The sequence below is a fragment of the Terrapene carolina genome, unplaced genomic scaffold, assembly GCF_002925995.2.
Source record: "Terrapene carolina triunguis isolate 2854851 unplaced genomic scaffold, T_m_triunguis-2.0 Scaffold227, whole genome shotgun sequence".
In the NCBI taxonomy this organism is placed as follows: Eukaryota; Metazoa; Chordata; order Testudines; family Emydidae; genus Terrapene; species Terrapene triunguis.
The window spans coordinates 965738-990285 of NW_020664578.1; the positions used below are offsets into that span (position 1 = coordinate 965738).

Consider the following 24548-nt stretch of genomic DNA (forward strand, 5'->3'; position numbering starts at 1 on the left):
GACAAGGGCGGGAGGGAGGTGAAGAGGAGTTTCCTGCTGTGGTTGTTCCACTCCAAGCTGGGGGAGAGAGACCCCATCCTTAGCACCCTCGGTCTGCGTGCGTGAGAGAGGCACACGTCCGCAGGAAGAAAGACGGAGCTACCCGAGCTCTCCCCCGTTGCCCGCGGAGCCCCGTCCAGCTCCCAGGCTGCACCTCCCACCACCCCCCGCAACAGGGCGCGTGTGCAAAGGATTCTGGGTCGCGCTGGACCAAGAACCAGCCTGGATGCAGCGTGACGGCCTGGCCTGCGGCCCCTCACCTGCCCAGCTTCTCCAGCAGCTCGTAGAGCTCCTCCACGTTGCCGGGTCTGAACGTGGCCATGACGGTGGGGCTCAGCCGCTCCGTCATAAAGACCTCATCGTCCTCGGGCCAGCTGGTCTCCTGCAGAAGGCAGAGGGAAGAGACTGAATGCAACCCCCCCGAGCTTAGCCAGCAGGACCATGGCTCCCCTGGGGGTGGCTGAGCCCCTCCTTTAGCTCAGTGGGTAGAGACCCCTGTCCTTGCTGCAGAAGGTCACCCGTTCAATCCACACCGAGCCAGCCCCGAGTGGTCACAGAAATTGAGTACGAGTCCCCCAGGGGCAGTGCTCTTACCCTGGCTGTGTTTAAGGCCTAGCAGGCCGAGCGCCAAGGACTCCTGGGTACTACCCCCGGCCGGGGAATGGGAGTGGGTCTATTTAGTTCAAGCAAAGAGAAGTAGGAGCCAGGACTTCTGCATTCTCCTGCCAGATTTGGGACGGAGAAACTGGCTGAGAACCAGGACTCCTGGGTTCTAGCCCTGGTTCCAGGAGAGGGGCGGGGTCTAGTTAGTTAAAGCAAAGGAGAGTGGGAGCCAGGACTCCTGGGTTCTTTCCTGGCTCTGCTACTGACTCCCTGCATGCCACTGGGCAAATCACTTCCCTTCCCCCTACCCCACTTCCCCATGGGAAGGGGGATACTGGCAGCAGGGGGTCTCCTGGCTGAAACCGAGTGAAGGTTTGTAGAGCTCTTTGGGATGGGAAGGGGCAAAGCCCCCACTACCGAGGTTAACATCAACCCGGCCACGGTCACCGTGGGGGCCCCACACCTTTAAGGTACACTGAGGAACAGCAGGGTTTTCCCGCCCTGCATTGCTACAGTAACAACAGGTTCACAAGCAGGGTCACTTCGTCACACGGATCACGCCTGGGGAATAACAGAGCTGGGGAGAGGGGCCCAGCTGTGATCCCTGAGAGGCGACTCCTCTGGCAGGCCCGCATTCCCACACGCCATCCTCTGCCGCCCGGCTTCGGCTGGCACGCCTCCGTCCATGCCGGCACGCTGCAGCGTCTTCCATCCAAACGGGGCGGCAAAGACCCAGCGCTAGAAGAAGTCCTCACGCAGTGAGTGACGTTACAAAGCGCTGTCGGTTAGCACGCACGGGTACCTCCAGGCTCCGCTCCCCCCAGGACTTAGGATAGGGCAGCACTCTGGTCTCTACTGGCAAATATCGACTCTTCAACGGTAACCAGTAGATGGGGTGGTTGCAGTGCAGCTACTTCTGGGGTGGGGCGCAACAGTCGTTGAACAGCACATCCCACTGCTGCACAGGGATCATTCCCCTGCCGCTGAAAAGCGGCCAGTTCTGGGGTGAGTCACAGCAAAACAGCACACTGCAACACCGTACTGGGAGCTCAGTGGTTTGAGCAGTGGCCTGCTAAACCCAAGGTTGTGAGTTCAATCCTTGAGGGCGCCATTTAGGGATCTGAGGCAAAAATCTGTCTGGGGATTGGTCCTGCTTGGAGCAGGGGCTTGGACTAGATGACCTCCTGAGGTCCCCGCCAACCCTATGATTCTACGTTGGAATCTATGAAGAAGAATAAAAAACGCACAACGGCCCAGGAAGAATTGTGTGTCCACCTCACTCTCTAGGAGGGCTCAGGCTCTGCAGCTCATTCGACTCCTAGGCCTCCGTGTGGAGCTGCCGACCAGGAGCCAGTGAGCGCCCCATGCAATGGGCAGGAGCAAATCGACAGAGAAGAGCAACCCACGCCACCCTGCTGCTGCCCTCAGAGGGGGAAGGCTTGGAAGTCAGTGACCGAGCAGGGAAAGACCCTCCAGCCTGTACTCCACCAGGTCTTCCCCGTCTTTTCAACTATCGCCCGGTCGCAACCTGCCGACGCCACGGGACGGAGAATCCACCACGTCCGCGAGGAGGCTGAGCCAGGGTTAGAAACTTGTCCCTTACTTCCAACTTTGGGTCAATTTCCAGCCACTCGTTCTGCCGCCACCTGGCAGATGAGAGAAGCTTCTTCTGCCCTGCCCGGGTTCCAGGCTCCGAACCACCCAGCTCTCACCTGGATACAAAGCCATGCACCGTTAATCCCTCCTTATAGAACAGCGCAGACCCTGCCCCTTAGCCGCCTCCCTGGTGAGCCTCTTTAGAACCAACAAGCTGCTCCACAGAGGGGTGAGCCGGGCTGCAGGGACTGAAGGAAAGTTGATAGAGGCGAAAGGCTGGTCCAGCGACGAGGCAACTAAGCAGGGGCTGGGGTGACCTGGGTTCAACTCCTTACTCTGCCACAGACCCTGTGTGTGGCCTCGGCTGAGTCACTTAGCTGCGGTGCCTCAGTTTCCCCAGCTATACACTGGGTATAGTTGCCCTGCCTCAAGAATATATACATTACTGGTTGGGAGGTGCTCAAATGCTGCAGTAATAGGGCCCAGATAAACTATGTCAGATAAATTTAAAAGCAAACTTTTTTTTAAAAAAAAAAGTGCAAGATTAACCTGTGGAACTTGCTGCCACAGGATATTACTGGGTCCCAGAGCTCTTCAGGACTGAATGGTTTCTGGCAGAGGGCTGTTTCCAGGAGACCCCACCACTACTCCGCCACCCCCAGACGGGAAAACAGAGGGGGAGAAAACTCAGCTGAACAGCCAGAAAAGGGTTGCGGAGCATCATGCACCCAAGCCAGGACCCCCGGCCCCTCAATGACCCGAGGAGAGAGCAGATCCCAGCCACCAATCACTAGGGTCAACTCTCACCTGGACGGTGTCGGAGGGGCTCCCGGCCTCCCCATTGGCAAGGCCCACGGCCCCGCCATCCTCAGCCATCAGCTGCAAAGACAAACGAAGGGCCCGGGTTAGCTGGGAAGAGACGTGGTGCTGAGGACGGGGCACGGCCCTGCCGTCATGGACTGAGCCTGGCTGTGAGCAGTGGCGCTTAGGGTCACCTGCCAGAGAAAAGCAGAACGTGGGGATGCGGATACCCCTCAATCCTAACCCACTGCCCCCAGGTCCCCCCAGCTCTTCTAGCGTCCCTTAATCCCCCCCTCTTCCATCCGAGCCCTGAACACACACTCACAGCTCTGCTGATGCCCCTCAATCCTGACCCAGCCCTGAACACACACCACCAAATAAGCCGCCACCTGGGTCCACATCTCCAGCAGAGGCCACGGAAACTCATTTCACCTGTGACCTTCACACCCAATCCGGAGGGCCGGGCGCCCTTTAACCCTTCGCTCCCCCTGCTCCTCTCCAGCCCCCCGGGCTACGGAGGGGGCCCGACCGCAGGGACACAGACGAACGCCCGCGTGAAACGAAATCAGAAGCCGAGACGAGACAGAGACTCAAGGCACAACAAGGCGGCCGGAAAGCAAAGCCCGGGGAGACCCCGGAGAGCGATTACAAGGGAGATTACTCTGCCGGGTCACAGCTGAGCTGCCGAAGGATTTACAGCCGTAGAGTCAGCGGGGGAGAAGGAATTAAAATCCCTGGGGGAGGGGGAGGCACACGGCCACTTTTTGGCCCTGAGCTGGTCCATGCAGCCTGGACAAAAGCCCAAACGACATCAATGGGGCTTTGCGGATCAGCTTGCAGGATCGGGGCCTTCATCGCTACACCTCCTGGGCCTCAGCCTCAGTTTCCCCAAGGCTCTGCCCAGGCCGCTCTGGCAGCAGAAGGGGGCCGGAGAATCCTGCTGTGCAGGGCCTCCCCAGGCAGCATGGAGCTGAGTGAAGGATCCTGCGCCCAGCCCCAGTGCACTGCACTATGGGTATCCTTGGCTTCCCAGGGCCCAGAGGGGGCAGGGCGTAAGCTAGCGCAGCCTTGGGGCTGCTCTAAATGGCCCCAGGAGCTGGGAAGGCCCCGCACAGCCTGAGAATACAGAGAGCACAAAGCCCTTAATCCCCACCCCAAGCGCAGGAACAGAGGATCAGCCCCCACCCCAACCCTGGGCTGCCGTTCCCCCGGCTCGCCCACTGCCGAGGGTGCCTGCAGCACCGACCCCAGAGAAGTCGCCCCCTGCGCAGTTTTGGTGACAGCAATGACACTTTTGTTTTGAATCCCTCTCTGGTGAAGCCCCAAGGGCCCCCGGTGAGGTGACTCACGGCTCCTGCTGGGGGAGGGCCTGGGGGGCTGTGGGGGATGTTTGGAACCGGACAAGCCAGCGCCTCTGGATTGATTTTTAATTAGATCGCCTCCCCTGAAATTACAAGCCAGCAGGTTTCGAATATCTTCCAGATCAACTGGACAATAAACTGAAACCAAACACCAAGTATCCAAGCTCCACTCCTCGGGGGGGGGCCTGCCAGAGGATCCCGTCCCTAATGCATCCTGAATCCCAGAGCCGGGGAGATAGGACAGAGACCCAGGGAACCAGGCACATTTGGGAGGAAACAGACGACGGCCTGTTTGCCCATGCCCCAGAGATCACACCGCTAGATGCCCTGCCACCCCCCACATGCTAATGACAGCCCCCACGTCCAGGCTGCTCCAGCGCCTTTCCCACGTGACCGGCTACCTCCTGGCATTGTGACCTCGCACCAGCTGATCTGCCTCTCTGGATGGCAGTTGGCCAAGTGCCTAAGGCAACAGGTAGGACTCCTGGGTTCCCTTCCCAGCTCTGGAAGGGGAGTGGTGTCTAGTGATTAGAGATGGGGGGCAGGGCTGTGAGTCAGGACTCCTGGGTTTTATTCCCAACTCTACTGATGACAGTTGGGGGGGGAGGGGGTCCCTTTCCCTCCTGGCTCAGTTTCCCCATCTCTATAAGGGAGGGTAACAATGTTCCACCCTGTAGAGGGGTGGTGAAGCTAAACTCACTGATGTTAACAGGGCTTGGACGCTCAATCCGGTGTGTCAGCAACATAGTCAGGCAGCTGAGCCCTGCGGGCCGCACACCCAGCCCTCGCTCCATTGACACTGGTGACAAAACTCTCCCGGCACGCCCGAAGGTTTCACTTACTCCTGCTTCTCCAAACACCTCGGCCGTGTCTGCGTTTCCCAGGCCCCGATCGCGGGCCAGGGAACCACAGTCGGCAGAGAGCCCCACAGCTGAGTCCGGCAGCTATGGACTCTTCCCCCCGCCCCAGGGGATGGGGGCAACGAAACACCACCGAGCAAACCCTGGGGGTCCCTCCCCTTCATCCAGCAGCGCGGGCTAGTGGCTACAGCTCCAGACAGGGAGTTGCGGCTTGTCTACATTTGAAATACTGCAGAGCTTCAGTCTAGATGCTACCCACACCGACAGGAGGGGGGTTCTCCCCTCGGCATAGCCAATCCACTTCCCCTAGAGGCAGGAGCGAGGGCGGCGGAAGAATTCTCCCGCTGACTTGGCGGTGGCTACCCCGGGGGCTGGGTCGGTTTGACTGCACCACTCGGGGGCGTGGATTTTTCACGACATAGTTAAGCCCATTTAATTTCCCAGCGTAGACCAGGCCTTAGTCAGCAGCCCTTGGGCTGGGACTCAGCAGAGCGGGGTTCTAGTACCACCTCATAGGGGCCTGGGGAAGGATCAGTGGCCCAACCGTTTGAGCAAGGGGTTCCCGACAGAGAGCCCTCCCCCACACCACCACCACACAAAAAAAAAAACCCCATGATCTCAAAATGTTATGGTCCTTAACCCTGGAACACAAGTGCTTTGTGGCTAGCAATCACCAATCCAGAAAGTGAAAATGACTAGAGGAAGTGAAACTGACCGGCACTGCCCACACAGAGTGAAATAACAACCTTAGATTCTCATTGTTCTTCTGGGTCTGATAAGTTCAGGCCTTATCAGCATCACCGACAGCAGCATCTGCCTCCTAAATCTACTTCAGCAGATGGGTAGGGAAGAATAATGGACAAAAGACCCCAATGATTTATGGGGGAAATGGTCACTGCATCGGTCATATATGTGATTCCACCCACTGTTGTCCACCAGAGCTTCCTGGTAATGCTGGGGACAGAACTTGGGCCACTGCACTAAAGGAGGATCCCTGCTAGCTGTATAGTGCTTATGACACTCCGCTGAGCAGCTCAGATGCCATTCAGTAGAGGGCAGAAAGCTCAATAGTTGTTCAGAGGGGTCACCCCCCCCACACACACCATGGCACCCTCTAGCACGGATTCAGAGGGGAGAAGGCACATATACCACGTGGCGATCCTCACAGCCGTCTCCCATCCAAGAACTGACCAGCCAACACCTGCTTAGCTGAACAGTCCTGAGATGACCACATCCAGAGACAGGACAGATGCAAGAACAAAAGGTGCTCCCCTGTGCTGGCCGATCAGCGTCTCCGTTGTGTAGTGCCCGTCCCCTCGGCTCTCAGACACAGCTGCGCGAGCGCTCCCAGAGGGCGACACGTTTGGCTGCTCCGCAGTCCCTGCTTAATTGGCATCAGCCTGCTTCCTCTCTGGGGAAAGGTGGGGTGAGGTTTCTCCTACAGAGGCTTGCCCAAATGCTTTCTAGGAGCCTGGTCAAAGAACAATCATCACAATACCCAGCTCTTACGCAGCGCTCCTCATCAGCGGATCTCACAGCGCTTTACAAAGGAGGGCAGCCTTCATTATCCCCAATTTATAGAGGGGGAAACTGAGGCACGGAGCAGGCAAGCGACTGGTCACCCAGCAGACCAGTGGCAGAGCTGGGGTGAAGCCCAGGCCTCCTGAGTCCAGCCCAGCGCGTGACCCAGGGGAAGCCAGTTTCAGTTCTTCGTCCTTGTCTCCGCCTTCTAAACAACATTCAAAAGTGCCCAAGTTATTTTATGTTCAATACTGAAGCCGGTAATTGCTCTAGGGGCCGCAGGAAAGTTCACCAGCGGGACGGGGTGACCACGCAATGATGGATGGCTCCAGGCAGCAAATAGCTGGGTAACTATGCCTGCATCACAGTGCTGCCCTGTGTGTATTACAAACCCAGCTGTGCCAGAGGACTTGGAACAAAGACTGACCTTGCAGCATAAAATAGAGGTCTCAGCCTGGCACGGGGGGGGGAGGAGTCCAAGGTCTTAATGCAAGTTATAAGTCACGGCAAGAGCCAATCTACACCGCAAAACAAAATGAGTTCCCCCAGCACTGGTGCACCTGGGGTACAGATGGACCCTCTCTGAGGTCACAGTGAAAAACGACAGAAGCCAGCACTCTGGATCACTGCAAGCAGAATTATAAAGGGACAACCCAGCAGAGTTTTGTTTCATATTGAAAAGAACCACCAGATAGCAACAATACAGATGCTTCAGGGCATGAGCCACCAGGGGCGGTCAGGAAGAAATCTCTGTTCTTACAACACAGCACTGCACAATCGCGCGCCATCTGCGGAGAGTTACACCTGCCCCGGCGCACCCACTCACTTCTAGAGAGGAGATAGGAGGCTAGGCCGCTCGGACGTTCTGCCTGAGTGCGCAGATCCCAAAGCCCCGACCCCACACGCAGACACTGGGCCCAGGGACAACAATAGCTTTGACAGGGAGATGCTCATTTGAAAGCCGATTGGAATTTTTCATTGGAAACATTTCCCCACCTCAATGAAACCCGTTTCTTTTGTCCAAACAGGACTGCAGGAAACATACATCTTTGATGACCTGGGGGAGGGGGTGAGTTGAAAAACCAACACAATTTCCAGCCAAACCCACAAAAATGTTGGGTTATGGGCTGAAATTTTACAGTTTTGAGGGGGAAAACAACAACAACATTTGCTCCATTTTTTGACAAAACAAACCAGCCAACATCTCCAATGTAGATGACAAAACCTTTTCGGTTTTCATCTCATTTTTTATTGGGAATACAAAACTGATTTCCCAGTCAGCTCTAAGCCGCCTCTCACCCTGCTCCATGCTGACTCTAGCTCTGCCCCCCCCCCCATATCTGAGCTCCTCACAATCTTTATCTATCCCCCCCGCACTGCTGCAAGGCAGGGCCATGTCACTAGCCCCATGGTACAAATGGGGAAACTGAGACACTGAGAAGCTAAGTGACACGTCCAAGGTTGCACACGGAGTCGGTGGCAGAGGTGGGAATTGAACCTCTAATGCCAAAGCCCCAGGCCCCCACACTAACCACTAGGTCATCCTTCCTCTGCTTTGCTCTGCCTCCCAGCCCCGCTCTGTCCTTGCGCCAGATGCCCTGGGATCAATTATGTCCCAGCTCCAAGGGGTGGGAGATTCCCCGTCTCACTGGGTTTAGACCCTGCTCCCTGGAGCCCTGCCCCGAGCTGCGCTTCCTGCCCCATGGGTCCACATGCAACGGCCCTGTACCCGAGCACTGCGGGGTGGCAACAGCACAGGATGGTGCTCCCGCGGGAAGATGCCAAGCAGAGATATATCTGCATGGGCAATCTGTAGGAGAGCGGAGCTGGGTTGGAGGGTGGCAGGGTCTTGGAGCAATGGATTTGAGCTAATTGGGGAATCCTCTGTCATCCCCCCCTCCCCATTCCCCTCACCTCCATAACACACCCACACAGTATCACTGGATCACACACATCCCAGAGCTGATCTATACATTTTCCCAAGCCACCCCCCCTCCCCACCACCTCTGTGTGTTCACCTGTGCGACACACACGCCTCCTTCCCCTGCACCTCCAGGCCGCTGCAAAGATTAGAGAGACAACTTTCCCTGGCGACACACAACACTCCCTGCGCACAACAGCACAAAGTGTTACATACACCCCCCCCTTTCCTAGCACACACGCACACCCCTGTAAGTTCTACATACACACAACACACACCCCTTCCCCAGCCTACACACAATGCTTCCAGTACACACCACACATCCCTCCCTACGATGTGCCCACCACTGCAAGTTCTATATACACACACACACACCACCATAGATTATATATAACCCGCTTCCCAGCATGCACCCACACCACCGCAAATTCTATAGACACAACACACACCCTTCCTCAGCATACCCACAAGCAGCAAAGATTACACACACATCCCTTCCCCAGCCTACACACAATGCTCCCAGTACACAATACACACTCTCCCTACAGTGTGCGCACCACTGCAAATTCTATAGACACAACACACCCCTTTCCCAGCAGACACACACCAAAAACAATATACAACCCGCTTCCCCCATGCACCCACCACTGCAAATTCTAGATACAAAACACACACCCTTGTGCAGCACACACACAATGCTGCGAAGTTCATACACCCCAGCATAGTTTATATACAACCCGCTTCCCAGCATGCACCCACCCCGGCCAATTCTATCGACACAACAACACACACCCCTTCCGCATCATACACACAACGCTGCAAAGATCTCAAACACACCCCTTCCGCATCATGCACACCACACTCCAACACACAACACTACAAACCCTTCTATGTGCACACCCCTTCCTGGCACACACATACACCCCTGCCACTGTGCAGCACACACCACTGCAGCGCTACACAACACACACTTACACAGCTGCTGGCACTAGGGGGGCAGGGGGAAGCTGCCACCCCCCTGGCCGAAAGCGGTTTCCATCCTAGGCAGGGTCCGCAGTTCGGGTCCATGGCTCTCAGCACCCCCCGCTACACACATCGTGCAGGGCGCGGACACACACACACTTATGCAACACGGGCTACGTTGCAACCGATCCACACACACACCCCCGCCCCTTTGCGCGCCTGGGGCTGGATCGGACGGACATACAGACATTTGCAGGACCCCTTGAGCCGCCCCCCAGCCTAGCTGCTCCAAAGCCAGGACCCCCCCCCCCCAACCGGGACAACCTCCTCCCCGTCCCAGCCAGGCCCTGGGCCCCCACCCACCTGTCCGGGGCAGGATCCCGCTGGGGCCCCCCTTAAAGCCATGCCATGGCCGGGCAGGGAGCCTGGAGAAAGTGCTCCCCACGCAGCGAGGCGCAAAACTCCCGCAGGGAGTGGCGGGGGGGAGTTTTGGCTGCCTGCCCCCTCCCCCCCCGGCTCCCAGCGCACCTGCAGCCCAAGGCTGCCCCCCACCCACGGGGGGGGGGGGGGGGTGAAGTCCCAAAGAGGGAGGTGGAGCCGCAGCGAGGGATCCTCTGAAAATGGTCACTCCCAGTCTGGAGCGTGAAAATCCTGCCCGGGAGCGTGGTGGGGGCGCTGGCTAGGCAGCCCTCTCTGCACAAGGACAGCCCCCCCCCCGCCTGCCCCCCCCCGCCCCCCCCCACACCCCCCCACACCCACACTTCTAGGGGAGCTCACAACCCCTGGCCCTGCTACTGCTCACACACCCCGGCCGGCCCCTGGGAGTATAAGTTGGGCCCCTGGTTTTTAATATAGGATTTTAAAAAATGATCAGTGAGGCTGCTGATCTGCCCAGGACCGGCTGCGGCTGGAGGGAAGGGCTGATGCTGGGCAGGTTCCAGTCCACACACCCCACTGCCACGGCAGCCCTGCGGTGCAAGGGGCTGTACGAACAGATGGGGTGACACCCTCCTGGCCCCAACAGCTTCCAGGTGAGACTGACAGAGAACACGTGGGAGGGGTGAACTCAGGGGAAGGGACAGGCCCAAGGTCAGGTCAGTTCAGCTCTCCTGAGGGTCACGGGCAGGGGGACCCTAGGCTGCCACTAGTCCCCACTGCCTCTCCCCTAGAGTGACCTAGGGCCAGAAGTGTGAATGACTCTCGGATCTTCCCCACCCCCAGTTCCAAGCACGGCGCGACCAAGCAGGGCTCAGCCTGGAAGCTGCTTGTCTGTTCTGTGTTCGTACAGCACCTAGCGCCAGTTGGGGGGAGGGGAGAGTGAAGTTAGGGTTAAATTGGGGGGGGCTGGACTGGGGCAGGAAGAGCCCTTAAGATTCTCCCCCCCTCCCCCAGCTACAAAGCAGACCCCTCTCCTAGGACCACTGCAGAGTCGGTGACAGCCGACTGCCTGCACCACCAGCCCCTGCCCGCCATGGGGCAGCCCACTGCCTCACTCTGGGGTGGGGGGGAACAGCTCCTGCTCGGGGGGAAAGGAAGAGAGGATTTCAATTTGAGGCTTGAAGCAGGAAATGACCCGCGTGGGGGAGATGGGAGGCTTGGGGTTGCTCCGATCCTCTGCCCTCTCCAGGAACTGGTCCCAAGAGGGCAGGGAACCCCGATGCTGGATCATGGCCCAGCTGCTCAACCATGGGGAGGAGACGGGAAGAGCAGGAGACCCCAAAAAACCTCCCTGGACCCCAATCTACTCCGCCTACACAACACAACCCCACCACCCCCAACTCCCCTTCTCAACAACGTCCCTCACAGCGCCTGGGATCAGCCCTTCACAAGGCACCGAGACAAACACAGGTGCTTTGGGATCCATGGGGCAGCCGTCTGGCCTGCTGGCTGCCAGCCCCCTATGGAGAGAGGCCCCCCACCTTGCAGGGGGGGTGGACAAGAGGCAGGACCATTGCATCGATCAGGATCCTGTCCAAAGCTGCTGGGGATGGGGAGCCCCCCGGGATAGGAGAAAGGCCGGGGCTGATGAAGGGAGCGGGAACTCGGGTCAGGGACAGAGGAGGTCCTGCAGGGAGAGCTGAGTTCGAGGGGCAGGGTGCTTAGGCTGAGGTCCATGTTACGCATGGGGAGTTTGGACACCGATTTAGGGCCCTCTCTCAGAGGCAGGGGCGAGACGCAGGAACCTTGGCCTTCTCTACACACCTCTTTACACACCTCCCAGCACAGCTCCCCCCGCCCGGGCCTCCGCGCTCACTTCCCCTTCCGAGGGCTGGAGGCGACAGGCAGGACTTCTGTATTCTCTAGTACCCGGTTCCTGCTCGTCCTTCCCCTGCCTGGCTCTCTCGGCGGGGCGGGGGAGGAGGCTGCAAGGCCGGCTTGAGGTTAGATTGGGGCAATTGGGAGTAACTTTAATGCAGCCAGCTCTGGTTTCTCCACTACCTGTAATACCCCCTCCGGCATTCACACCCCCTACTGACCCAGCCAGGAATTGCAGCAGGTTATGAGCGTGGACTGCCCTGTTCCGCACGCATTCAGTCTAGGGCTCTTATCTGAGGCTCAGGGAAACAACAAGGCAAGAAAGAACCAATCGCAAGTTACTACGAGAGACTCCAAGATAACAGAGCGGCTGGCTCCATCTCACCACCATTTCTGATGCTTGGTTAGGGCCGGGTGAACCAACAAGTCTTCGGTTCAGTGGCCAATTCGGAAAAGCCTGGTTTTCAACCACCCAAACCGAGTATTTTTTTGTTTAGTTTAGGGGAGGGGTTTTGGGTTTTTTTAATAGGTGTAATGGTTTTTAAAATCAAGGTGAACGTAAATTCCCGACCGTCTTTCTGACACAAAGTAAACCCGTTTCGACGTTTCTCATTTCCCATCCCACTCCCCACCCCAGCTGAAACTATTTACCGTATTCGACCCAACTTTCCCCTGGCTCCGTTCTCGGTTCCTCCCGAGCTCCGAAAGAAAAGCGGAAAGGTTTCACATACGAAAGGAAAACCGAGAATGATCTTTTTTAAAGTGTATCCTTCCCCCGCCGTTCGGCCAGCTCTGGCTCTTGTCTACATGAGGCAGCCTGACCTAGTGTAGGGGTTCTCAAACTGGGGGGGCAGAACCCCTCGGGGGTCGCGAGGTTATTACATGGGGGGTCGCGAGTGGTCAGCCTCCACCCCAAAGCCCGCTTTGCCTCCAGCATTTATAATGGGGTTAAATATGTTTAAAGTGTTTTTAATGTATAAGGAGGGTCGCGCTCGAGGCTTGCTGTGTGAAAGGGGTCACCAGTACCAAAGTTTGAGAACTGCTGAGCTAGTGGGTAGAGCAGATTCCTGGGTTCTGTCCCCGGCCCTACCCCTGACTTGCTGTATGACCCTGGGCCAAAACGATTGTTTCTATTCCGGAAGCACCTCGAGGGCTCTGTCCCCTAGGCCACGCTGCTAAACACCTCTGCCCTGCTGAGCACACACAAGGCCCTGGGTAAACAACAAGTTCAAGGTAGTTTAGCGGCCCGTTCAAGGGCGGGATCTTCCCCCAACAGGAAAAAACAAGGCCTGGCTGCTTGCCAGCAGAATTCCCCGGGGCCTGGAGCCGAGCAAAAGCCCCAAGCACACGACCCTCGTGGGGAGGCGCTGAACCGCTAAATGCTAAGAACGCAGCCCCGGCCTTTCCTCCAGACAGGGCTTGTGGTGCGGGCGGGATTGATGGCCAGTTTTATCTCAAGTGAAAAGGACACTGGCTCGGATCCACCACTAGTGCAAATCAGCATCGCTCTATTGACGTCAAAGGGCCCAATTCTCAGCCGTATGTTCATCTGTCAGCTGGCGGCATGAATTCCAGTGACACTCACTTCAAGACCGCTTTGCTCTGCCCGAGAGGGGCAAAGGGGCCCCAGCGCAAGCCAGAATCAGGGCTTGAGGGGCTGCGTTATTTGCACTAGCTGAGCATCCGGCCCCATGACTCAAGTGGCTGGAGGAAGAAGACATGAAAAGGGGAAATCTGTGGGTGCAGAAACACGGAGGTCGGGAGGGAAAACAGGTCTCTGACAAAGGACTAGGTGTGCTAGAGGCAGCCAAAATCCCAAGGCTTCAGCAGCAGGAGCTGTTGGTTGCTGTCGCAAATGCTGCATTGCCCTGGGACTCTCGCAGGGCTTCCCAAACACTAACCAAGTCCTTTTGGGCTCCATCAGGTTTAGCCTCTTTTTTCCTGATGGGGGAAACCGAGGCAGAGAGCAGGGAAGGGACTTGACCAAGGTCGCCCAGCGGGCCAGTGGCAGAGCTGGGACCAGACCACAGGTCGCCTGACTCCCAGCCTGGCCCCTGCAGCCCCTGGGCCATGTTTCCTCAATTCTCTGATCAGCTGCATCCCCCAGCCCAGGCTCCCAGCCCCTGCCCAGAGCGGAACGAAAGACTAAAGAGAAGATGCTCGTTCTGCCGCAGGGATTTCACTACCAGCCCCGCCGCAGCAGGAGCATCCAGATATGACAGAATGAGGAGAGCTTTGATCCTGGGACCTGATTCTCCCAAAGCAGGGGGTGCAGGAATGGGGGGGGGGGGCACAGGCTGGCCAGGAGAAGCCTGGAATTGCAGCTGGGAGTCAGGACTGAGGGGCATTGGCAGAGCGGTGGAGGGGAGCCCAGGGTGGGATAGCAGGGGGCTGTGGGTCTGCATTGAGGGGCATTAGCAGCGCTGCTGGGAGCATCCAGATTTTTCAGAACTGTCCCTTTAAATCTGACTACAATGGACAGTCCCTTGATTAAGGGGGTGGGGAGGTGGCCCTAGGCTATATTTACTGACATGAAAATATGTTGCAGTTGCTAAATTCCAGACATTGTTTGTGCGTTAGTGGGATGAAACTTTGATGGGAAGATCTTGGCAACAGTGCGCCAGGCTGCTGATCCCTCTGCCAGGGGAAAGAGATAATATAGTCTTATCTAATACTCTGGGCTAGGAGCTGGTATCCCAACTGGTTGGTAGAGGACATGCCGCACTGTCCAGTTCCCTGACTGGTGTTGATGACAACATGATTAGGGCAACAGATCAGAACCCAGACATCCTGATTCCTAAACTCAACTGTGGGAGGAGGGGAGTGTTCTCCAGTGGTCAGAGCAGGGGACTGGCAGACTTCTGGGTTATATTCGCAGCTCAGGGAGGGGAGCAGAGCTTGACTGGGAATCAGGACATCTGGGTTCTATTCCTGGCTCCGTTTGACCCTGGCCAAGTCACTTGCCCTCTCTGGCCTCAGTTTCCCCATATATAAAAGGGGGTTAATAACACTCCAGGGGGTTCAGAGCGTGAATGGGGGCTAAGAGGCCACAGCCATAGGGGCGGGCAAAGTATTGAGGCAGAAAGAAAACCTGCATCACTCGAATGTGAACTTTCAGCAGGCTTGTTTCTGAGGCAGGAGAGGGATCTTTGAACCTAAAACTCAAGGGGTTCCAGCCTCCTCTCCCTCCCTGAAACCAGATCACCAAATCTGGCCCAGCCCTGCTGCCTTTAATAATAAATATCTCCCCTCACTCGTCCCAGCCTCCGCTCTGTCCCTGCACCTCCAACCTGCTCTCGAGTGGAGCAGGAATTAAATGACAGAGCTAAGGGAGTGTTATTGTCCCCAGTCTAACGTTAGGGAAACTGAGGAACAAGACAGTCAGGGACGCAACCCTGTGCTCCGAGTGGCCCCAAGCCTCTGACTGTCCGAAGCTGGGACTGGATGACAAGGGATGGATCACTCACTAATTGTCCTGTTCTGTTCATTCCCTCTGAAGCATCTGGCACTGTTGGAAGACAGGACACTGGGCTAGATGGGCCATTCTTATGATCCAGGGGCAAGCTCCAGATAACTGCCGTGGGTTCGTGATGCTTGCAGAAGGATGGGGGAAGGAGGGAGGGAGCTGGCAGTTTTTTCATTGGCTGGGCTGACAGTGTTTTGCCGATGGCGTGCGGTGCTGTTGTTATAATCCACAGGAATTCCATTAGGGAACCAGCCAGAAGGGAGGGGAGGCATGTGGAGCGGCTAAGAGCCTGAGCCTTGCTCACGGTTAAGCTTGAAATAGTTCAGCTGTTCCTCAGGAGCAAAAAATACAAACAGACCTTCCAACCCGTCCAGAGCAAAGTACATTTAACAACAGCATCATCCTGACCACCTACTTCTCATCGGGCACGTTTTGTCAGCAGAGCTCAAAGGGCTTTCCAAAGGAAGTCACAAGCTTTATCCCCATTTTCCAGATGGGGAAACTGAGGCATTGAGAGGCGAAGTGACTTGCCCATGGTTATCCAGCAGGCCAGTGGCAGGGCCAAGAACAGAATCCCAGTCCACCAAATAGGAAGCACCCAGATTCGATGCAATTTCAGAGCCGGGTCAGCTCTGCGGAAGCTCACTACATAGCTTCTTAGCTATCACTGGGGCAGCAGGAGACTTTGAAAACATGCAGGGCCAGGTCTTCAGCTGTGTGGCCAACGTTCCTCAGCTCTGCCCTTGCTGGGATCCCCTCCAAGGCCTAACGGGGAGTTAGGGCTCCGTGACCCAAGAAGATCACCAGGCAGAGCCGGTCAGTTATGTGCCACATTGACACGTGGCCTGCTGGAAGGCAGTCTGAGACGGACCCATTTCACAGAAGCCACTGGACACATATTAGAGGGTTCTGTTGCTGTTTTGGTCCGAGCATTTGGTCTGAGCAGGGCCTTGCTGGGTCATTCAGAAACCGATGATACGAGGCAGGTATATTCTTTGCTGCAATCCTGTTTATTTACAAAGAATGAGCACAAGGTCTCGTGCCCCTGAACACAGTAGGAACAAACAACAGCCATCATTTTCCTTGTTCAGTAATCCCCACACCTGCCTCTCCAGTGCGTTCTGTGCCCAAGGAGCTCTGCCTCTGCTCTCTCTCAGTGCCACTCGCAACACTGCATCTCTTGCGGTCTGCTGTTCACACACCCAGCCTGCCTAACACTCACCTCGCCCCAGCCTTTGCAGCCAGGGAACCCCTCAGCCCACACAATTTAGCATCTTGATCAGACCTTGCCACTCATTGCCTTGGGCGGTGGCTTCTATTGTTTCCAGCTCTCACTGTGTAAAAGGGGGCTTAGTTACTCCTTCCCTTTAGCCTGGAAGAAGGCTGCTTAGCTTTAACCAGGTCTGTGATTGTCTTAGATCAAAGGCCTGCTTCATGGCCATTAACATATCCTGGTGTAACAGTAACAACAGCAACCTACAAGAGAAAAGGCTCCATAACCTACACAGACGTCGATTTCCAGAAGGCTTCAAACGGGATTTTAAACCAGTCAACACCCGGGGCTGGGTTGTTTTCAGCTGTGTAAAACCCACATCATTGTCAAGCCAGGGAATTGTGAATTAACTCAACAGCGCTAGCAACCAAAGCTGTCTGCTCCCAACAGAGCCAACCAAGCAATGCAGAAGCTCAGGAGGTTTCTGCCGCATCTGCCACTGTTCCCAGTGACAGGTACCGATCTGCTCCCATTGATAAGAATCCCCCCCTTGGTAGCTGATCCAAAAATAACTCCTCGCTCCCTGCTGCTGCCCGCAGGGGCTGTGTACTGAAATCAGCCTCATCTCCATTAAGCAGCTGCACAAAATAAATATGATTCGCCTCAATCAATAAAGAGGAAAATAAGCCAGCCAGTTTCCAAATATAGAATCCCACTTTCAAAAGATCTTGGTGCCCAAATGAGGAGGGATGGCAGACAAAAATGATGGGAGCTGTGGAGAAATAGATGACTCAACCCTTTGATCCAGACATTCCTCTGTCTCCCTGTCCAACTAGCAAAAAGCAGAGAAAGCAGCCCATGGATGGACACAAACAGCTTGGCAAACGTCTGATCCATTCAGGCAAGGAAAAATATCCTTTGCTTTTTCTCTGGAGTGGGCAAATAATTTCTGTGCATGGATTGGTAAATGCTCCTGCCTCAGCAGGGGTGGTGGTGGGGGGATATGGACCTCTTGGGGTCCTTCCAGCCCTATATTTCTCTGATTCGATTTCGATGACTATTTTGCAGCCCCTGTTCCGAAACTTGCCGGATTAAAAGGATCACAACAAGATGGTAGATCGCCTCCCACACCTCATCACTGACCGTTCAGAAGATTCCCCCGAGAGCTTCCCCACTGCAGCAAAACCAGGCAAGGTCAGATCCCCCGCTCGGGTAAGTTAGCATCCCTCCGCTGACTTCGCTGCAGCCCGGCTGAATTACACCCGCTGGGGATCGGCTGATTACAAAGACGACCACCTGTTTGCTTTGGGTGGATGAGAACAAACTCTGTGTGGCATCTATCCTTACTCACCAAGTTCTCGGCTCCCGGTAATTGTGCCCCTCTTTGGAACTAGCCTTCTGGTGGCTTGTGACGGCGTCCTTTCCAGAAATCCCACCGCACACAGAACCAATACAGGAGAGTCGCTCCAGAATTTTCCTGGACAACAAGACGTCTTGTCTCCCCAGTGTGTAGGCAGCTCAGATGAACCAGCTCTGGTTAGTTTTCTGTTGAGAGGCGATAGATATGAAAGAGCTCGGCTCTATGACACCTCTCCTGGTGAGGAATTCTGGCCAGTTTCCTCTGATATTGACCAATCCCATCTGTTTCGTTCCTCCTCCTCCTCTTTATTTAACTACCTCCCCCAGACTCAGCAAAGCAGGCTCCAAATAAAGTGACTCAGAGTTCCTAGATTTTCATGGGATTTAAATAAAGAATAATAATCATAAGCAGCAGCAGCAAACTCTGAAATGAGCAAGATCCTGAGAAAACCTGTTAAAAAAATATGATCCTTCCATCAAGTTCTCTTGAGACAGCCCCGAGAGAGGTCTTCCCAATGGAAAATCATGGCCTACAGCAAGCAGAAGCTAGGGCAGGTTTCTTAAGGTCACTCGAAGCACCATTGCCCAGTGCCTTGATTTCTCCCGGAGCTGGAACAGCAAATCCAAGGGTATTTGAGTCCGGCTGTTCCCAGAACCACGGGATCTCCTGCCTTCTGCTTAGCAGTTGCTGAGCTCAGAGAGCAGAGCGAATCATCTGTAAAAAAAGGCGTCTCTTCCCCTTTCTCTGTCTTTGCTCTGTGGCTCAGAAGCTGGGGGATTGCAAACAGGAAACCTGTTTGACAGATAAAAATATTCTAACCAAAATGCCCAGAGGGGAAACAGGGTAAGGCTAGGAGGCTGCTGAGGTGTGAAGAGAAAGAGGAGGGACAGATCTCTTAAGGTAGAATAAAACTGCATGTCACCTGTGGGGGGAGGACTGAACCCCCAGCTGGTTAAAGGACACTGGAACTGCAAGGATTCCACCAACTCAGCCATGCCACAACAGCTTGAGTGTGCATCTGTAGCCCCATCCATAAAGTGCTAGGTGCTGGCCAGGCATTGACGAGGGGCCAGAGCTTGCAGTCTTGTCCACCTGGGGTAACTGCACCATGTAACCTACAGAGAGAATTTAAACTGAAATAGTAATACTGGTATAAGCCACCCTGATTCTGGGATAAGAGTATCTGGCAGATGGAGGTAGTGTGGCCTAGTGGATAGCACACTGGACCGGGGTTCAGGTGAACTGCAATCTATTCCGGGCTGTGCTGTTGGATGGCCTGGAGCAAGTCACTTTGCCTCTCCATGCCTCAGTTTCCCCATTTGTACAATGGCAATAACAACACTGAGATCCTTTGTAAAGCATGTCGAGAGGTACGGATTATAAGAGCCAGGGGCTATTATTTTTTCCCCAGTTTAATTTATGCTGCTGAAGAAGAGGTTTTAACTAAACAAACAAAAACACTTGGTACTTTGGTACTTGAAACAGTGTGTGCACATGAGGGGGTAACTGGTCCAACTTTCCTGTGTAGACAAGGTGTTATACCAAAGTAATCAACACAGGGCTTCCGCCAATTTCACTAGACAGATTTAATGAAGCATTTCTGTGCGGAGGGGCCCTGAAATGCCCAGCTGGGTAACTGCAGAAAGTCAGGGAAAGGGGCAAAAACACAACAAAAAAGACAAAGTAGCCGGGATTGGAACCCAGATCTCTGGCAACGACTGCCATATAAACCGTAAAGCACATGGAATCACCCTGAGCCAATGGGCAGGTGATCCAGTCTCAGCTGCCATTTCTGATCTGTTTAAACAACAATACCTGATGTGCCCTTCGTTACCACAGGCCCGAGAGATGCAATTAAGATCTCCTTCTCTTCTCCTTATAGCCTGCCAGCGAGCAGGAATCCTGCCTGTCCCAAACACTCCATCTGCTTTCTCTTCGGCTGGGCCGACCCACCCCTGAATCTCACTTCAGATTCACACAAAGGGGAACCCTTCCTGGGTGTCCCTTTGTCTCTTGTATCTTGAGACTGCCAAGCTCTCTGGAGGGACGGTCTCTTAATCTGGGCAGCGCCCGCCACAACGGGGCCCTGATCTCAGCTGGAGCCTTTAGCAGCTGCTGTAATAATCATCATCATTATTATTATCCCATGGCTCTAATGTTAAATTTGCAACACACAGGGGCTAATTAGGCTGCGGGGAGAGGTTTGGCCCACTAGAGGGAGCCAGTGCCTTGCAGTTGCCTGCATGGAGTTGGGTCCATTTTTCCTTATAAGTAAATTACAGGATTTTGCCCTTTTTCTGCCTCCCGGTAGCTCACGACTCAACCCCCTTTTCCTGCCAAGTATGAGCTGTTTAGACAAAGTTTCCAGCTTATGGGAGCCATTGGCGAAGTGTGATTGGCGGCCTCCCCCACCCCATGGGACCGTTCCTCCCTCCTGGCTGGACAGATTGAAGACGACTTTTCACAGACCGGATAATAGCAAAACACCCATTCGGGGGAGGGAGAATATTTGTATGAAGATCAGCTGGTGGGTGGGGCCATAACCTCTGACCCACCCACCCCCCTCACCGGCTTTACGAGCTCTCCTAAATTTCTCTTTCCCCCAACTCCACTGAGAGCGGGGGGTTTCTACTCACAGCCTAGGGGGACAAATATTTTACCCCATTTTGCGGGGGGGGAATCAGGCACAGAGAAGGGAAGACACTCACCCAGGATCACTGGCAGAGGGGTTTAAACCTAGAAATCCTGCCTGCCAGCCATTTGCTCTAACCACTAAGGTCTCCCCTGGCAGAGCTCGGAAAGGAACCCAGGAGTCCTGGCTCCCAAGTCGCTTCCTTAACCCATCCCTGGCCATTTTCAAATCAAGACGAGATGTTTCACTAGACGCTCTGCTCTAGGAATTGTTCTGGGGCAGTTCTCTGGCCTGGAGGTCAGACTAGGTGATCGCTAGTGGTCCCGCTAGCCTTGGGATCTAGGAATCCGGCCAAAGCCCTGGCCGAACATTAATTGGTTACTTGACAAGCCTCCCGCCGGGATCACGAAATACTCAGTCCCTTGGGAAATCGGGGACAGGTTCTGGGCACACAGAACGGTGGCGGAAGCTCGGAGCCTCAAACCCACCCCCCTGCCTCAGTTCTGCCTCCTCAGGAAGAGAATTAGGTCACTTGCTTGGCTCTCAGCGGCACAGCCCCGCCGGGGAGGAGAGCACCCCCTGCTGAGTCACCCACCCCACTCCCTGCAGCAGAGGGTGCCCTGCTCTCCAGGACGCTTTCGAGGTCTCCCGTCCGAGGACTAGGCTGGCCCCACACAGCTTCCCCGGCTGATGTAGCCCAGGTCAGGCCTCCAAATAGCAAACGCACCTGATCTCAAATGCCTGGCAGGATACTACCAAGGGGGTCTCATGTTTGATGGTAGTTGTTTGTCTAGCATCAGCCCCCAGACACCCCAACGGAGATCAGGGCCCCCTTGCACCAGTCCCTTCAGAGACCCAGAGCCACGGACAGTGCCTTCCAGGGGGGCGGCGGTCATTTATAGTCTAACGAGACAAAGGAAAGACGATTCTCCGTTATACAAGGGGGGAACTGAGTTCAAATGATTTGTCTAAGGTCCCCCAGAGCAGCGTCTGGACTCGAACCCAGGTCTTATGGCCCGGCACTCAGAAGACCCCCAGCGGCCGGTAGCTGGCTGGCTTTTCAGTGTCCCAGCCTGGCACGGAGGGGCTTTAGCCTAGATAAGAATCGGGGCTATTTAACTAGCTTACGGGTGCTGGCTGTCTGCTAGGTGACCAGATGTCCCGATTTTATAGGGACAGTCCCAATTTTGGGGTCTTTTTCTTATATAGGCTCCTATTACCCCCCACCCCCGTCCCAATTTTTCACACTGGCTGTCTGGTCACCCTACGGCAGCCAGCCATCGGAGCGGCGACCGAGCCCAGCCTGTCACAGCTGGCTCGCGCAGCGTCTCGCGGATCCAGGGACGTTCTCCCATCACACCCCTTGTGTCACAGGCCCGGGCCGGCCGGGCGCTGCGGTGACACCACCCTCTCATCTCCGGCCCCAGCACCTCGCCCCAGAACTCTGCCGCGGCACTTTCCTTTTCCATGACGTCGCCGGCGGCGCTCCTGTGCTCGCCCGTGAACGAGCAGCATCTTGTGGCTTCGGTAGCTGCTTCCTGCCCTTTGCATGCAGAGAGAGCGTGAGGAGGATTTGTCAGTTCCCCTGCCTCCAGCAGACATCGCTGCCAGGGTCTCGGAGCTCGGGCCGCCGCAGGGCATGGACTCCCCGGTCAAGGAGGGACCTAGGACAGGTAGGAGCCACTGGGGAGCGGGGGGAGACCTCGACCGCTCTTCACTGGAGCAGATTTGTTCCCTTAAGGGGAGTCCAGTGAAGAGGGACGTGGGCGAGAGCCATGGAGATCGGAGTCCTGCAGACAGGAGTGGGGCAGCGGAGCCAGGGGAATCTATGCCCCATGCCACAGCGGGGCAACTGCCCGCCAGGCGTTGGGCTGATCCAATGCATGAGTCCTGCACAGGGCTGCCCAGAGGATTCAGGAGGCCCGGGGCAAAGCAATTTCGGGGACCCTTTCCATAAAAAAAAGTTGCAATACTATAGAATACTATATTCTCATGGGGCTCCTGTGGGGCCTGGGGCAAATTGCCCCACTTGCCCCCCCCCCCGGGCAGCTGTTCATTCACGGGTGTGACCAGGAGGACAGGTCCCCTCCCACGAGCTCAGCCCCCACCCCCAGGCAATCGTGGGGCTCTTTACGGAGGTTGCCCAGCTGTGGGGGCTGGGTTGGGGGAATGCAGACGCCTGCCTGGCAGGCAGGGGTCGCTCCGAGACCCACACAGCTCGCTCCATGCCAGCCTTCAGATGACATCCGCGCCCCGATGTCGTCCGGGGCCGGCCGGTTCGATGGGCCCTGCTCCGGAGCCAGCCCTGCAATGCTTTCTCCAAGCGGAGGGGTGAGCGCAGCGCAGCTCCGTCCTAGCACCAACGCTTTCGAAGACGGAGGCCCGAGCCTCCTGTGCCTCGGGGTGGCTGTTTGCCCCAGTGCAAAGCAGATGTCAAACGCCGCCCGAGCGGAATGGGCAGCAGCCCACACTCCCGCGGCGCTCATGCTGACCGGGGGGCTGGGGGCGTGAATTGGTGCCTTTTCTTTCTTATAGGAAAAAATGAGAGACAAGAGGGGGAGGGGATCTCTTTTATGGGAACAAATTCGGCTGGTGAAAGAGAAACACTTTCGAGCCCCGAAGAAGAGCTCCTGGTAGCCCGAAAACGTGTCTCTTTCGACAACAGGAGTCAAAAGTCCAATAGGAGACATCGCCTCCCCCACCTCGTCTCTCTGATATCCTGGGAGAAACTCGGCGGCAGCAACAAGAAAAGACGGTTAGGTCTCTTTCGAGAGAGGTGTCTCTCTCTTTTGCACCAGCATAGGCCCCGATCCTGGAGTCAGATCCCTGGGAATGCAACCCTGTCCCTGGGCAGAGCTCCAAGGGGATCAGCCAGTGTCCTTGTGGGCACAAACACGCATTGATCACATTGCAGGACTGGGGCCTTGCAATGCTGCTCTCCATTTGAGTGGCAGGAGATGGGTATTATTAAAAGGGCTCCGAAATATGCCGCGGCAATCGCCGGCAGACATCTCCGGGATGCTAAGGTGGGATTGATCAACTGGTTTAAATAATTACTTCCTGTTTTAATTAACCCTTATTAAACACTATTGAGAGGTCCCCTGTAATTAGATCAGGATTAGAACCCAACAGAACAATTGTATTTCCTGGGATTATTACAGTAGCGTTCGAGGTCTCAGTCGAAGATTAGGGCCACGAGGTGCTGGATATACACCCTGGGAGAGAGTCTCTGCCCCCGAAGAGGTTGCGATTACGTTAAAAAACCATTAAAAGAACATTAAGCTCACAAAAAATCAAACCCTCCAAAGTTAAGAAGTGCCCAGTTAAGGCTTCCTGTGAAAACTTGCTGCAAGGGGGCTGAATTCTGGTGCAGTCTTTGATGACACAGTCACGTACGGGATGGGAAGCATTTTTTCTGCATGGGTAGGACGGATTTTTCCCTACCCTCTTTCTCCGAAACAGCCGAACGTTTTTAGCGGAGACTTTCCCCAAGAATTCAGATATCCAGCGTGGGAAACTTCCCCCGAACGGTGGAAGTTTGGCAAAGTTTCAAAGCAACCCCAAACTGCCTGTTAGAAGGGAAAGCGTCCCAGGGGCAGCTCTAGACTTTGCTCCCGGTGCTGTCCACAGCAGCTGTCTTATTGCGTCCTCAGCGAAGAGTCAGCAAAGCAGCTGCATTTATTTTGCATCGTTTTGCTCGGGCGAAGAAGATGCACGATGTTTTTTTCCGCCCCTCCTCACGCCTCTGGAGCAAAGTGGCTGCGTTTGGAAACCGGCTGCACCCCGGGGGATTCAGTCCCTTCCCCTCCGCCCCCCCGGCATCATGGACACCTGGGGAAAGCAGGCGCCGAGGGCTACCTGCAGGGTGCACTTCTGCCAACTCGAAGAGTTCGAAAGCCATGATTCAGAGCCCAGAAAATCATGAGATTTTGTTTAAAACAATAAGACATTCTGGG

General features: G+C 55.6%; 1 protein-coding gene across 5 annotated transcripts in view; it reads right to left on the bottom strand.

Moving 5' to 3' along the window:
* The window catches only part of LOC112118899 (death-associated protein kinase 2-like), a 28336-nt gene extending 9994 nt beyond the window's left edge, over positions 1–18342 (bottom strand). The window contains exons 1-3 of one of the 5 annotated variants that reach the window (XM_024217388.3): positions 17952–18342; positions 3046–3117; positions 300–421 (exon numbers count right to left, since the gene is read on the bottom strand). In XM_024217388.3, coding sequence (XP_024073156.1) covers positions 300–421; positions 3046–3114 — 191 coding nt within the window. In that variant the 5' untranslated portion in view covers positions 3115–3117; positions 17952–18342. Of the gene's footprint in view, positions 1–299; positions 422–3045; positions 3234–10028; positions 10095–17951 lie in introns of those variants that run through there. The other 4 variants (XM_024217387.3, XM_026656325.2, XM_024217389.3 and 1 more) reach the window with 4 other exon arrangements.
* Positions 18343–24548: the final 6206 nt, after the last annotated feature.